General features: G+C 40.3%; 1 protein-coding gene and 1 pseudogene across 1 annotated transcript; both read right to left on the minus strand.

Annotated features, from left to right (window-relative positions):
- Window positions 1-350: 350 nt before the first annotated feature.
- On the minus strand, window positions 351-12,738 carry LOC108635306 (KIF1-binding protein-like; the record flags this gene model as incomplete). Its single annotated transcript, XM_018045514.1, has 3 exons — window positions 12,287-12,738; window positions 5,998-6,096; window positions 351-389 (listed from the first exon to the last, which is right to left on the minus strand). Coding segments are annotated over exons 1-3 (564 nt in total), but the record flags the coding sequence as incomplete, so codon positions are not given.
- A 2,255-nt stretch (window positions 12,739-14,993) lies between these two features.
- LOC108635307 lies at window positions 14,994-15,455 on the minus strand (annotated as a pseudogene).
- Between the last annotated feature and the right edge of the window lie 90 nt (window positions 15,456-15,545).

Here is a 15,545-nt window from a genome sequence, read left to right on the forward strand (position 1 = left end):
TTCAGCCACTCTGACCATTTCCCAAAACAGCAACCTGAAAATCGCCTGTACAGCACAGGGAACTCTCTAAATACTCTGTAATGGTCTAAATGGGAGAGAACCTAAAAACATGTGGATATATGCATAACTGATTTACTTTGCTGTATACCTGAAACCAACACAACATATAACTATACTATACTCCAATAAAATTTTTAATTCTGTGTTATATATCTGCAAGTTGCTGAGAGTAGATCTTAAAATTCTCATCACAAGAAAAAAATTCTAAAAATGTGTGGTGATGAATACTAATCAGGCTTACTATGACCGTTTCATAATACATACATATATTGAATCATTATGTTGTATACCTTCAACTGACGTTGTATGTCAATGATAAACTCAAAAAGCTTTAACATAAAAGAGCAAACAAATTAGCAAGAAAAACAAAAAACTGAGTAATAAGTGTAAAAAGTATGCACATTTTCAAAAGAGAAATACAAAAATGCAAATAATATTTTTTAAATTATCATTTTAATCAAGGAAACTCAAGGTAAAATGAGACATTTTGCCTATATTAGCAAAGAATTTTTTAAAATCTACGTAAGGAAAATATGTGAAGGAGATCAGAACTCTCATATACCAGTGGTGTAAGAATACATCGGAGACTTTTTGTAGCAATTTTATAATGACTGACATGCTTATATAATGGTCACCTTCCAAATACTGTATAGCATCACTGATATGTGGAATCTTAAAAAAGAGTGAACTCCTAGAAACAGAATAGACTGGTGGTTGCCAGTTGGACTGTGAAGAAGGCTGTGCGCCGAAGAATTGATGCTTTTGAACTGTGGTGTTGGAGAAGACTCTTGAGAGTCCCTTGGACTGCAAGGAGATCCACCCAGTCCACCCTAAAGGAGATCAGTCTGGGTGTTCTCTGGAGGGAATGATGCTAAAGCTGAAACTCCAGTACTTTGGCCACTTCATGCGAAGAGTTGACTCATTGGAAAAGACTCTGATGCTGAGAGGGATTGGGGGCAGGAGGAGAAGGGGACGACCGAGGATGAGATGGCTGGATGGCATCACTGACTCGATGGATGTGAGTCTGAGTGAACTCTGGGAGTTGGTGATGGACAGGGAGGCCTGGTGCACTGCGATTCATGGGTCGCAAAGAGTCGGACACGACTGAGCGACTGAACTGAACTGAACTGCCAGGGGCTGAGGTGATGGGAGAAGTGGAGAAATGTTTGGCAAAGCGTACAAACTTCAAGTTATAAGAAAGCTCTGGGGATCTAATGTACAGCATGTTGACTACAGTTAATAATACTGTATTGCATACTCAAAAGTTGCTAAGATGGTAAACCTTAAATATTCGCACCACAAAAACAAATAAAAGAAAAGTAACTTTATGAGATGATGGAGATGTCAACCAATCCTGTTCTGGTAATCATTTTCAATATATCTGTGAATCAAATCTTCACACTGTGCATCTTAAACTTACACAAATTATACGCCAATTGTATCTCAAATCTGGAAGTAAACCAATGAATGAATGTTTAAAACTCCTCTGCAGGACCTCCCCTGGTGGTCCAGTGGTTAAGAACCTGCCTTTCAATGCAGGGATGCAGGTTCCATCCCTGGTCAGGGAACTAAGATCCCACATAACGTGGGACCACTGAGCCCATACTATCCACACCCAGAGAAGCCCCCATACACTGCAGCCAAGATCCAGTGCAGCCACATTAAAAATCTGAAGTGTATGGTAATGTCCAAAATCAGTAATAATAAATAAAAACCTTCTGGCTTACAAGATTGTGTCTCTTCAACAACCACCACCCAAAACCTGCTAATAAATAACTCGTCACAACTACAGAATGCATTTTCTTTTTTATTATTCTATATTTGAGCAATTTTATAGAGAAAAAGAATCCTTTTAAGACAATAACTAATATATCACCCTTGGAAAGCAGCGTGACAAAGAACAAGAGTTTGGGATCAAACAAACCACACTTAAATTCTGATTGTGTCACACAGTATATGCTAATCTCACTGAATCACAAAGTCCTTACTTATAAATAGGAATAACAGTATTTCTTTCATAGTGTTGTTATGAGAATAAAAGCTAGCCTGCTTAAGCACTCAATAAACATTAGTCTTTATTAGTTGCATCTTCTAAAACCAAAACATTAGTTTTATTAGTTTTATCATCTAGTTCATCTTTACAGGGCCTTACAAGAAAAAATGTTAATATAGTTGTAATCACGTTGTATATGTTAAGCACATCTTCCATGTACTGATGATCCAAATACTTCTATCATTTTAATGGTTACATTATACTGCCTTGCTAAGAGAGTATCATATTTATGTAACCATTCTGCCATCACTGGATGCATACAGCATTTTTTCAGTGACTCTGCATTAACTACTTTATTATCTGCTTTCCTGTTTCCTATCTTCAAATGCAATGATTCCTCACTTTGTTTAGATCTCTCCATTATCTAGAACTATATTTTGTATGCACAGATTTTCAAAATATGGCATTCTAACCCGCCACTATTAGGTCAACAATTTATGAAATACTTTCTTCAAAATTATTCATTACTGATTTATACCAAACAAGTAGAAAACCATATAAGCAATCAAACTTCTCCAACTAACCACTAGCTTATACATTTTTAAACTGAAACTCTCCGTTAAATTCATTCAAGCATTCACTCAGTAGTAACACCATTCCTTTTTCGGTTGATCTGGATGAACAAGGTAAAATATCACTCACTGGTTATCAAGAAACAGATACTGTTCTAGACGCTGCAGCGAATGCAATAGCAAAAACATCCTTGTCATCCTGGAGCACACATTCTAGTACTGAAGATGGGTGATAAAAAAATATTAAAATGAATAATATGTTAGTGACAAGTGCAAAGCAAAAAAAGCAGGAAAGCAGGGGCAGGGTATGAAGTGTTAGGGAGGGTTGGTTTGCAGTGTGAGGTGAGTAGCCAGTGAGTCCTCCTTGGATGGGAGACACGTGAGTCAAGATCCAAAGAAAATGAGGGAGCGACCCAGACAGATATCCAGGGGAAGAGCAGTATTAGCAGAGGAAACAGACAAGTGCAGGGGTCCTGAGTTGGGAGCTTATCTGGTGTGTTTTAGGAACAGCAAGGCCAGTGTAGCTAGAATAGAATGAGACAGGGGAGAATAGTAGATGAAATCAGAGGTAACTGTAGCCAGATCAGATAAGGAACTTGTAGGTTTTCATGGGTCTTCAGAGTCTACTGAGTAGGATGGGAAAACCATTGAAAAATCTGAGGAAAGGAGTGATGTGATCTGATTTACCTTTGAACAGGGCTGAGAACAGACTGAAGGGGGTATAAGAGCAGCAAGACATGATGGTGATAGCAGTGGTCTGATTCTAGACATTACTTTGCCAACAAAGGTCCATCTAGTCAAAGCTATGGTTTTTTCCAGTAGTCATGTATGGATGTGAGAGCTGGACCGTAAAGAAAGTTGAGCACCGAAGAATTGAGGCTTTTGAACTGTGGTGTTGGAGAAGACTTTTCAGAGGCCCGTGGACTGCAAGGAGATCCAACCAGTCAATTCTAAAGGAAATCACTCCTGAATATCCATTGGAAGGACTGATGGTGAAGCTAAAGCTCCAATACTTCGATGGCCACCTCATGCGAAGAACTGACTCATTGGAAAAGACCTTGATGCTGGGAACAGTTGAAGGCAGGAGGACAAGGAAACGACAGAGGATGAGATGATTTGATGGCATCACTGACTCGATGGACATGAGTCTGAGCAAGCTCCCGGAGTTGGTGATGGACAGAGAAGCCTGGCGTGCTCCAGTCCATACAGTCACAAAGAGTTGGACACGACTGAGCAACTCAACTGACTGATTCTAGACCTGATTTAAAAGTAAAGCCAAAAGGACTTCCTCAGTGATCCAGTGGCTAAGATTCCACACTCCCAACGCAGGAGGCTTGGATTAGGCCCCTGGTTGGAGAACTAGATTCGCATGCCACAACGAAAGATTCCACATGCCACAGCAAAGATCTAAGATCCCAAGTGCCACAACTAAGACCCAACACAGCCAAATAGATAAACAAATATTAAAAAATAAAAGTAAAGCCAAGAGACTCTGCTGAGACTGTGAGTAGAAGTCTCCAAGGTTTCAGGCCTCAACAATTCATGAAAGAAACTGGTGTTCACAGCAAGCAAGGTAGGAAGGGGAAGGTATTAGAAGCTCAGTGTTAGACAGGAGTTTTACAGATACCTACCTACCTCATAAAAAGTGCAAGTGTCAGATCAGCAGTTGGACAGACAAGTTTGGAATTAGAGAGGTAGAGACTGGGGATATAATTTGGGAGTCATCAGTACAGAGATAGTATTTAGAACAAAGAAGTGAATGTAGATGGAGACACCCAAACACACTGAACTCTGGGTACCCCACTGTTTAGACGTTGAGGATACCAAAGACAAAGCAACAAGAACTGGGAAGAAGGAAAAACAAACATGTGGAAGCTAAATAAAAGGAGCCAGTCGGACTTCCCTGGTGGTCCAGTGGTTAAGAATCTACCTGTCAATGCAGAAGACATAGGTTCAGTCCCTGGTCTGGGAAGATGCTCCACAGTAATGGAGCCTGTGAGCCACAACTACTGAGCCCACGCTCTGCAACAGAAGCCACCGCAATGAGAAGCTTATGCACTGCAGCCAGAGAAAGCCCTCATGCGGCAACGAAGACCCAGCCCCAGCGCAGCCAAAAAGTAAAGAAATAAAAATACAACGTGGTATAAAAGAAAAAAAGAAGTATGTCAAGGAAGAGAGACTAACCAATTGAGCCAGAGGCCAGACTGAATAACTATGCCAAATGCTCAAATAAGATGAAGACTAAGAACTTACTACTGAGTTTAGCAATATATGAATCACTAGGGAAACTGGTAAAAACATTGATTCTTAACCTTGAGTTTGAAAAACCCCAAAATACCTGGTTATTTCAAAAACTGCCACACATAGCCTCAGAACAAAATTAACTAAATCCATTTTAATTTCAGAAGACTGCCAAATATTTCTGGTTACAGACTTCACTTTTTAGAGCAATGTTAAGTTCACAGTGAAGCTGAGTAGAAGGTAGAGAGATTTCCTATTGACCTCCCTGCCCCCAACATGTACGGCCTCCTCCAGAATGCCAAGGGGCGCGTTAATTTATTAAGGAAATGAATGGCAACCCAGAAGCATTACAAAGTTTACCTCTGTAGGACGGTGAGCCTCTAAAGCCAAAGTTTTCCACGTGGCTCTCTAGAGCCCTAGAACTAGTTCTACAGCACCTCTTGTGCCGCCACGGCAGGGAGGGGAGAAGGCATCTGCAGTGGGAGTGGGCTCAGCGTTCTTCTGACCTGTTGCCCCACAGTAGCTCCATCAAGCTTTACATATTGTATTTCAGGAGGGTTTTACAATTCAAAAAATAAAGTTATTGAAAATCACTGCCCTGAAGCCGTGCTTCTCAAAGTGCAAAAACCAAACCAGTAGCAGGCAGTAGCACCTGGTTAAAAAGGTCCCAACCCAGACCTACTCACTCAGAGTCTGGGGTTGAGCACTATATTTTTAACAAGTTCTCCAGGTGATTCTGATACATGATGAAAACTTGAGAACCAGCGCCTCCAAAAATTTCAGATATTTTGCTTAAGTACTGATAGCTGTTTGCTTTCCTTTAAGTTAAGCACTGCTATCCTGAGTAGAAATCAAAATAGAAATTTTGCAAGTATCAGTATTTCAGGATATTGAAATAATATTTCTTATACAGTTATACTTGGATTGAGACTTTATGCCAAGATTATTTTTAAGAATGCTAAAGTCTTTAATAAAAAATATTAAATAATTTTAGCTATTAGGTGACCACATAGACAGTTGCATAAAGCACACTGAAAAGTTCATATTGTAATATTATGAATGAGGAATTCTTACCATCAATTCTTAACTAGTTTCTATCAAAGATTAAAATTTATCTGACATGCAACATACCTCTTTCATATACTGATTATATAGAGCTTCTGATGATTCTAGATAAGCTTGTGCAGTTTCAATTTCTTCTCTTTCAGACCACAAGATACCCAGGTTATTCTGGAGAATAAAAGAGAAAAAAATGACAATATAAATCATCCAATAAAGTAGTTTTCATAGTTTCAAAGTCAATGCTTACCTAAATAGTACTAGTGTCTGAATTACCAATGAATTAACTATTCATAATACTGTTGTCCTTAAGTCACAGGAGGAAAGAAGAAGAAGAGGAAGAGAAGTCGCTCCAGTCATGTCCATCTCTTTGCGACCCCATGGACCGTAGCCTATCAGGCTTTCTACCGTCCATGGGATTTCCCAGGCAAGAGTACCTGGAGTGGGGTTGCCATTTCCTTCTCCAGGGGATCTTCCTGACCCAGGGATCGAACCCAGGTCTCCTGCCACTGCCAGACAGATGCTTTACCATCTGAGCCACCAGGGAAGAACAGGAGGCAGTCACTAAATTGGGTTCCCCAATGATTCCTGCCTTCTGGTGTTCATGCCCTTGTACAATCTCTTCCCTTTAAGTCTGGTCTAGATTTGAGGACTTGCTTCTAACAAACAGAACATGGCAACAGTGATGGATGGTCCCCTCCAACATCAAGTTACAAAAACACTATAGTCCCATTCTGGGTGCTCCCTCTTGCTGTTCTGTCTGAGGGAAGTCAAATGCCGTATTTTGAGCCACATTATGGTGTCAAGGAACTAAGGGAAGTCAACAGTCAGGGCCTCAGACCAACAGCCTGTATGAATCCTGCCAAGAACCACACAAGTGAGCTTGGATTCTCTAGCTGAACCTTCCAGTGCAGCCCCTGGCTGCTGCTGCTAAGTCGCCTCAGTCGTGTCCAACTCTGTGTGAGCCCACAGACGGCAGCCCACCAGGCTCTGCAGTCCCCGGGAGTCTCCAGGCAAGAACACTGGAGCCTGGAGTGGGTTGCCATTTCCTTCTCCAATACATGAAAGTGAAAAAGTGAAAGTGAAGTCGCTCAGTAAGTGTCCCACTCTTCGTGACGCCATGGACTACAGCCTACCAGGTTCTCCGTCCATGGGATTTTCCAGGCAAGAGTGCTGGAGTGGGGTGCCATCGCCTTTTCCCCAGTGCAGCCCCAGCAGGCCAATAATCTGATGACAGACCTTGAGCGAGAGGCAAACCAGCCTGGATTCCTGTTATTTCAGTAATTAAGTTTTCAACCTCCTGAATTTGGGGGTACAATGTTACATTTTTAAAAAAACTAAGTCAGTTTTCCCCTTGCTACACAAACTCTTTCATCACAGGGCAAATCAGGCCTGTGCTGAAGAGGAGCTCCTGCTTAGACAATGGGATTAGTCAGCCTCCCAACCCTCAGGACAGTCTTCAGGCACAGGGATTCTTCTGAGGCTGAGCTTCTACCCTCTTTTGCTTACTCCCCCAGAGAAGGGAACATGATAAGGAAATAATGTTTTTAAAGCAAGTTCTTAACCTTGGCCCAAGAACCCACAAATCACCCAGGAAGAGAATTCAGAGTCTATGAATGTGGATGCGGAAACATTACAGTCATTTTCACTATATCCTCTTAAAATTGAGCATTTTTTTTTTCAGTTATGAAGGCAGGAAACAAAATGTAACAGTGTTACAGTACCTGGGACTCTGTGGTCTATGGAAGTAAAAAAAATCTTTGTATTATAGCTCACAGATATCTTAAACCATCATTAATATTTCAATAATACTTTAAAGTTATATTTAAAAATAGATGTTATTTAATGGACTCATAAGGAACCTTATATATCACTATATCATACATTTGTTTTAAAAAATATTTTGATAACTTCAATATTACTGGTTTCTTTTGCAACCCTCTACATTTTATTTTATACATTTAAAATCATTATTCTGTTTCATGAAATACAGGCTTCAGTAGACTGCAAAAGGGGCATGTGGCAGACACAAAAAATGTTTCAAAATCCTACAGTCTAAAGGTAATATGATCGCTGCCCTGGAACACAGACCTCTGGTCCTAAGGCTTTACATAGTATACCTATTCTACAGTTTTGGGGTTTTTTTTTAAGTGACTTGATCAGTTCTCAGTGCCTAGAGCTGCAGGTAGGTTATGGTGATAAATTACTGAGATTGGGCAATTCTCTCCTCTATATTTCTTTGTAGTACCCTCGGGAAGCTTAAAGACTCAGTACCAACTTAATGATTATTCTGCCCATCCAGCTTCAAGAGAATATAAGCTTTCTTAAAAATTTAGAAATGAATCCACAAGTCACCTTTTCTCACTCCCTAGGTCAATTCATTTTTCATCTGAGACTTTGGCCATGACACCAGTAAGCCCAAACCCAGCAGACTGTACCTAACCAGAGAAGTACCTACTACCAGGAACTGGTTAGCCACTTTTACTCTATTTAGATGGGATGGTGATGCATTTAGGCTGCTAGATCCAGGGTGAGCTCTGCCTCAGGAAGCACCAACTCTGATGTGTAAATCTGAAACCAAGTAGAGACCTAGAGTGTGTCTAGAAACGACACAGGTTTTTCTTCTGAACCATAACTTACTGAGGTCCTGAAGTTAAGGACCATGCAAGGGATCTAAAACTGACCTGACTTTTCAAAATACTGTTAATGTTTTGTTTCAGTGTTTCCTCCACAGAGGTAATCTTTTTTTTTTTTATGTGCTAATTATTTTTAAAATAGAAATCCCATAATACATCAGAAAGTACTGTATCATTCACAGAGCATCACCATGTTCCTGCCCTTGGGATAACAGAATAGGTAAGGGAAAAAACTGAATCAAAAACAGCTAAAAAAGTACTACTAGTGAATTCTACCAAACACGTAAGGAAAAAATAATACCAAGTCTACACAAATTCATCCAGAAAAACAAAGAGGAAAGAATACTTCCTCTGTACCAAAGACATAACAAGAAACTACAGCCTGATATCCTTCATGAACAAAGATACAAAAAATACTAACAAAATTTTAGCAAATTCCATCCAACAGTACATAAAAAGGGTAATATCTGAGCCAACTTTGGCTTGGCAAAAACTCCAAGTGGAGTTTATCACAGGAAAGAAAGGTTGGCTTAACATTAGAAAAATCAATCAATGTAATTCACCATATTAACAGACAAAAGAAAAAAAATAAAAAAGATTATCTCCGATGCAGCAATGAAATGATGATGATGAGTGAAGGAAGTCAGACAAAAGAAGAGCATACACAATATAAGCCCATCATGAAATTCTAGACAATGCGGGGGAGGAGGGCAAGAAGGGAAAGAGAATACAGGAGTGAGCGAGGGGTTACAAATGCACGTGCACAAAGAAGCTTCTAGTGGTGATGGATGTGATCATCACCATGATCGCCGCGACTGTCTCATGGGAATACAGAGATGTCGAAATTCATCAAACTGCATACTTAGATACGTGCTGTTTACTATATGTCAGCTATACCTCAGTAAAGCTGAGGTCCTCCTTATACACATATGTCCTGGCAGTGGGAAGAACAACCTACTAATTTGTCAAGTTAAATTTTGCTCAGCATGATAATGCAAATATGTATTTCTGACAGCTAACTGGAGAAAAACACATTCTTCTGGAAAAGACAGAAGGGGGACAGCCTCTCTTGATAATCTAATGTGGGTCCAGGTCCTGTATATCAATAATTTCCCAGGAAGCAGACACCAGATTGGAACAAAGCAGTCAGAATCTCATAAATTCCCATGAACTTTCAAACTTTTTCTATACAAACACAAACACACAGGTAGTCTTCTACCAAAATGGAATCACTCTACATAATTCCAAGCATGCCTCAGAGCCTTCTCTCTCCTTAGTATTGATATTTTGGTGAACAAACATAAATCATTTCTAAAGGCTACATACTGCTCTTCTATATGGATGTACCAATACTTATTTAACTACAGAGCTACTCACTAATGTTTATTTTATTCTTTTCTTTTTTATATTAACAATGATATGACAAACATCCATGTTAACAGACCTCTGCATACCTGTTTCAATATTATTTTACAATACTGACAGGAAATTTTTAAGTCGAAGTCTTGACTCAGATACCTACTGATCTCCAGAAAGTTCTATGGATTTATATTTCCACCAATAATTATGCTAATGGACAGTATCCATCTCCTCATAGTTTCTCCAAAAATGAATGCAATCAATATCTTTAATAATCTCTGCCAATGTGATACCAATTATTCTATACCATCCTTTCAGTTTGCTTTATTATTAGTAAGGTCAAATCTCTCATCAAAGCATATATTAAATGTAATAAAAGGCCCCTGTAATAAACAGATCAGCTGAGCAGTAGACTTCAGAAACAGACTAGCATAACCCGAATCTAAATAATCTTGCCACCGAGGAACATGGTATATCATTCCTTTTAAGATTATCAGTTCTATTATCCAGCCTTTTGTAAATGCAATTTCTAAAAGTAACACTTTTAACAAATTATTGCTTATAGATAGAATACTATTGATATTATATATTTACCATATAACCTCCTGGTTTTGTTTTGTTAACCTCCTGTTTCATCAAACAGTTCTAAGACTTTTATAGTTGATGACTTTAGGTATACATAAATCACATTAAAAATGATTTTTATTTTAAAAGATTGATACTGTTTTTTGCTTTCTATATTATTGCAATGGCCAGTACTTCTATTCAAGATTTTGTTCCTGGTTTTAGTAAAAATATCTCTAATAATTCACCCTTCAGAAAAAGCTGGCTGTTCAAAATACTGTAAATCATTGAATGTAACATGTTACAATTTTTTAAGACACAATTATTTTATGTATCAACAAGAAAACCCTGCCAACTAAATTTTACATAAAATCAATCAGCTGTAAGAATGATCCTGATTTCAGAGATATTCATATATTTAAGAATATGCACATTAAAAGTCACAAAAGTACAGTAAATACTGGAGATCTATATTACATTAAGGAAGGTTTCTATTTTTGAGATATTGAAGGAATTTTTTAAATGTTCATTAAGATCTTAGGAGAAGGCAATGGCACCCCACTCCAGTACTCTTGCCTGGAAAATCCCATGGACAGAGGAGCCTGGTAGGCTGCAGTCCATGGGGTCGCTAGAAGTCGGACACGACTGAGCACCTTCACTTCACTTTTCACTTTCATGCATTGGAGAAGGAAATGGCAACCCACTCCAGTGTTCTTGCCTGGAGAATCCCAGGGACAGGGGAGCCTGGTAGGCTGAAGTCCACGGGGTTGCCCAGAGTCGGACACGACTGACGCGACTTAGCAGCAAGATCTTAGGAAGCCAAATGGTTGAAGAAAATTTCAAATAATTGAGATTTTGTTTGAATTCAACATCTTATGGATTTCATTAGATCATTCATCTACTCAACAAACAAATGATTTAGAATGGTCTTTTATGTGCCAGGGACTGAGATTACAAATAATGAGCAAAAAAGAGATATAGTTCCTGTTATTTTGTAGCTTTTAATTTAATTGGGCCATGATAACAGAATATGTCCTATACAATGTCCTTTTTAACTTTGAGACCTACTTACCCTAAGATCAACTGAGGTAAATGTTCCCTGGATCACATATACTAGGAACTGGAACTACTGAATGTAAGGGTTTGTGAGCTAACTTAAGCAAAGTACGTGACACAAAAGTTCATACATATTTGTATTCTGAACTGTTACGTTCCCAGCGAGAATGTCAGATTTATTTCTTAATAAACCAAGCACCACAGAAATAGGAAACAGTATTACAAGAAATCAAACGTACTAGGAGGAAGTCAGTTCAGAATACAATGATCCAAAGAAAGCTACTAAACGTATGAAGTGATTCTTGAAATCGGTTTTGAAGAATGGGCAGGAAATTCCTTGGGAAGCAAACGAATGACTACGGCAAGACAGACATCTTATTTCAAATTAAGAATGCACTCTGATTATTCTTTACAATTTCCTTGACACCTGAAATTAATAAACAAATTACTTTGGGTTTTTCTTAATAGAATGAACTGGATTTGGAAAGGTGGAGAGTTGAAAAGAGCATTTACGATGTAGGAGGGTCTTGGGTAACCGATGTGTTGACTACGACTAAGTGAAGCAATGTGATGAAGGAGTAAGCGAAGAGGATGGAGAGGGAGTTTGGAAGCCGCTTACCACAGAGGTTTGAAAACGTGGGGACATATTGTGCCTTATTACGTTTGCCTTTGGTCTCGGCAAGAGCTGAGGCCCCTCTCCACCCACTGGCCTCTGGCCAACAGCAGCGGGCCCGGATTTTTCTTACCTGCGCCTGGATGTAGAGGGAGACGCAGTCGTGCGACAGTCGGTACTTGCGCAGTAGCCGCAGGCATTTTACCAGATGCTCCTCCCCCGCCGACAACTCCTCGGTGTCAATGTGGTTCACCCCAAGATGGAACTCAATAACCGCTCGCCTCACTGCCCCCTGGGCGACGGGCCCCTCGGCCTCCACCAATTCAGCCGGCAGCCCCAAGGCGTGTTCCCCTGCGCCCAAGCTATCATCGGCCTGCGGTCGCTCATCCTCGTCTTCAGGAGCGGGTCCCAATAGCGCCTTAACCTCTTCCAGCAACGCCCGGGCACTGTATTTCGACTTGTACGGTTCCTTCTCCGGGTTTTTATGCAGTTCCACCCGTGATAAGGCCAGCGCAGTCTGGAATTTCTCACGAATCTCGGCCCACGGAGCATCCGCCATAGCGGCCTGGTCAGCCTCCGGTTTCAATTGGGACTCCCGCCTTCCTTCTCTTTTGCGACGCTTCACTTACGGCCTCTACCAGTCCTGCGCCTGCGCATTGCGGAACGCTATCCAGTGACGTACTCCCAAGGAACCGCAGTATGCTTTGCAGTGACCAATGGGAAGGCGTAGTCGTCACCACAGCAACCGTTGTCATGGAAAGGAAGCTGTCCGAAGGTATTACCATTTCCCGCCCAGTCCCTCCCTCTGCGGCGGGGAGTCTCTCTTACCTGGTGACATCGATTGACTAACAGATCACAAGGAAATGTTTACAAACATAGCTAGGTAACTACTCTCGTTAACTGCTATAAGCTGAAAGGCAGAAACGTTTTGACATTAGTCTATAACCCAGCCCATCAGTGGATAAAAATGTAACAATGATCCGTGTATTGTTATTAATGTATAGCCTCTATGAATGTAAAAAGCACTGAGTGATTGACAAATATTTTCATTTCAACTTCTCGAAGTAATACAGGAGTTAAGTCCCAGAGCTGTCACAAGACAACTCAATCAACGCTTTTTCCGATTACATAACCTTCAAAATTACCAAGCTAAATAGGAGGGGCGGAGGCCTGGCTCCAGAAAGTTTTATCAGTTCAGTTCAGCTGCTGAGTCGTGTCCAACTCTTTGCAACACCATGGACTGCAGCATGCCAGGCCTCCCTGTCCATCACCAACTCCCGAAGTTTACCCAAACTCACGTCCAGTGTGCTTGCGCTTCTTCCAGCCCAGCATTCCTCATGATGTACTGTGCATATAAGTTAAATAAGAAGGGTGACAATATACAGCCTTGACGTACTCCTTTTCCTATTTGGAACCAGTCTGTTGTTCCATGTCCGGTTCTAACTGTTGCTTCCTGACCTGCATATAGGTTTCTCAAGAGGCAGGTCAGGTGGTCTGGTATGCCCATCTCTTTCAGAATTTTCCACAGTTTATTGTGATCCACAGAGTCAAAGGCTTTGGCATAGTCAAAGCCTTATAAACGCTGCATAGTTAGGTCCACACTAATTCTCTGACTTCATCGTCTATGGCTCTCTACATTCTCTCTACTCCAGCCAAGAAGTTTCCTTTTCCTCGAACACATCAGACAGTCTCCTGTGTCAAAGCCTGTGTATTTGCTGTTCATCTATCCTTCCCCTGTCTTCATGGCTCAATCCCTCACCTTCAGATATTTACTCAAATGATGACTTTTCAGGAAGGTCTTTCCTGACCTCCATGTTTAAAATAGCAACCTTGCCTCATTGGCTAACAGTTCTTATCACCTTTGTTTCCATAACAACTCATATTACCATGCGTGCATGTGCTCAGTTGTGTCCAACTCTTTGCAACCCCCTGGACTGTAGCCCACCAGGCTTCTCTGTTCATGGAATTTTCCAGGCAAGAGTAATGGAGTGGGTTGCCATTTCCTACTCCAGGGGATCTTCCCAACCCAGGGATTGAATTGCGTCTGTTGAGTCTCCTGCATTGTCAGGTGGATTCTTTACTGCTGGGCCACCTGGATAGTTTAATGTCTTTCCTTGTATTAGGGCAGAAAGTTTTTTTGTTTTTTTTTTTAAACAATTTGTAGAGCTGAGAACTCATTTATTTCCCACAGATATACAAAATATGTGGATTGCGAAATATGGGAATAGGCACATAATAAAAGATGTGTCTAACTTTGGATACTAACTTTACCTTTGTAACCTTGAGGAAATCACTGCTTACACAAAAACACTGAAATGTGAATAACCCCTAAGGAGTTTGTGACAAACACAAAAAATCCAAAAGCTTGTATAAACAACTTTTATGAACACCAAAAACTTAAATTTGGTCAGGTGTGGCAGAAACAACGGGAGATCTACAACTGCTTTTAAGGCAGATGGGAATCTGGCTACATGTTTCTACATAAAAGACCTTCTGTCATAGGATACACCTTCTAGAACAATTTTCATCTTTAAAATGAATCAGAGATCTGGCCTTCTGAAGGACCAAAAGCACTCTCCCATCCAGGCTGTGATGTTTTATTGGAGCAAAATTTCAACCAAAAAGGTGGCTTTTATTTACAGAGTTTAATGTGTGCGGTGACTACTTAACCCACTTGGACTCAAGTGAAGATAACAGTTAAGCCTGCTTAGATATTGTCTTGTTTTCAATTTGCATACAAAAAAGTTTGCTTCACATTCATAAAACCCCTCAATATTATAAATGAACAAATCCTCCCTCACCCACCCCTTAATTAAATATAAACCCAGTTTCAAAACACATATAGTTTAGATTGGTTTAATCTTGAAATGTAATCCAATAAGACTAAACACTAAACACTTCAGGTCCTGTACCAAATAGTAAAATACTCGAAGGCCTTCAGGATCCTTTGACTGATTGACATCAATAAGAGAACCTATTTTTGATGTGGTAAAAGAAATGTGTTTCATCTCCAATTACCAATTTCAAGCTCCTGCCGGCCAACCCTGTCAGGGGGAGGCCACAAAGCATCATCTTCTTTTGTAATTTCACTGTCATCAATAATTCTCTTCAGTTTCTTCCATGACACTCTTGTGTACATAAGCCTCCTTTCTGATCATGACATCATTTTTATAATTGCTGTTGTTGGCATATCTAAGTTTTCCGTCGGGCCGAAACTCAAACTCTCAGAAACTCGTGTCCAAATTTGCCCTTGTGCCCTACGTAGTAGCGCAGGTAGAAATCGCTGGCCATAGCCATCTTTGTCCCCGGAAAAGCCCCCAGAAAGTTTTTTTAATTGCTGAATTCCCAGATCCTAGAAAGCAGTGCCTGGGCAAATTAAAACATTTAAAGTA

This window comes from Capra hircus, unplaced genomic scaffold (genome assembly GCF_001704415.2).
Source record: "Capra hircus breed San Clemente unplaced genomic scaffold, ASM170441v1, whole genome shotgun sequence".
NCBI lineage: Eukaryota > Metazoa > Chordata > Mammalia > Artiodactyla > Bovidae > Capra > Capra hircus.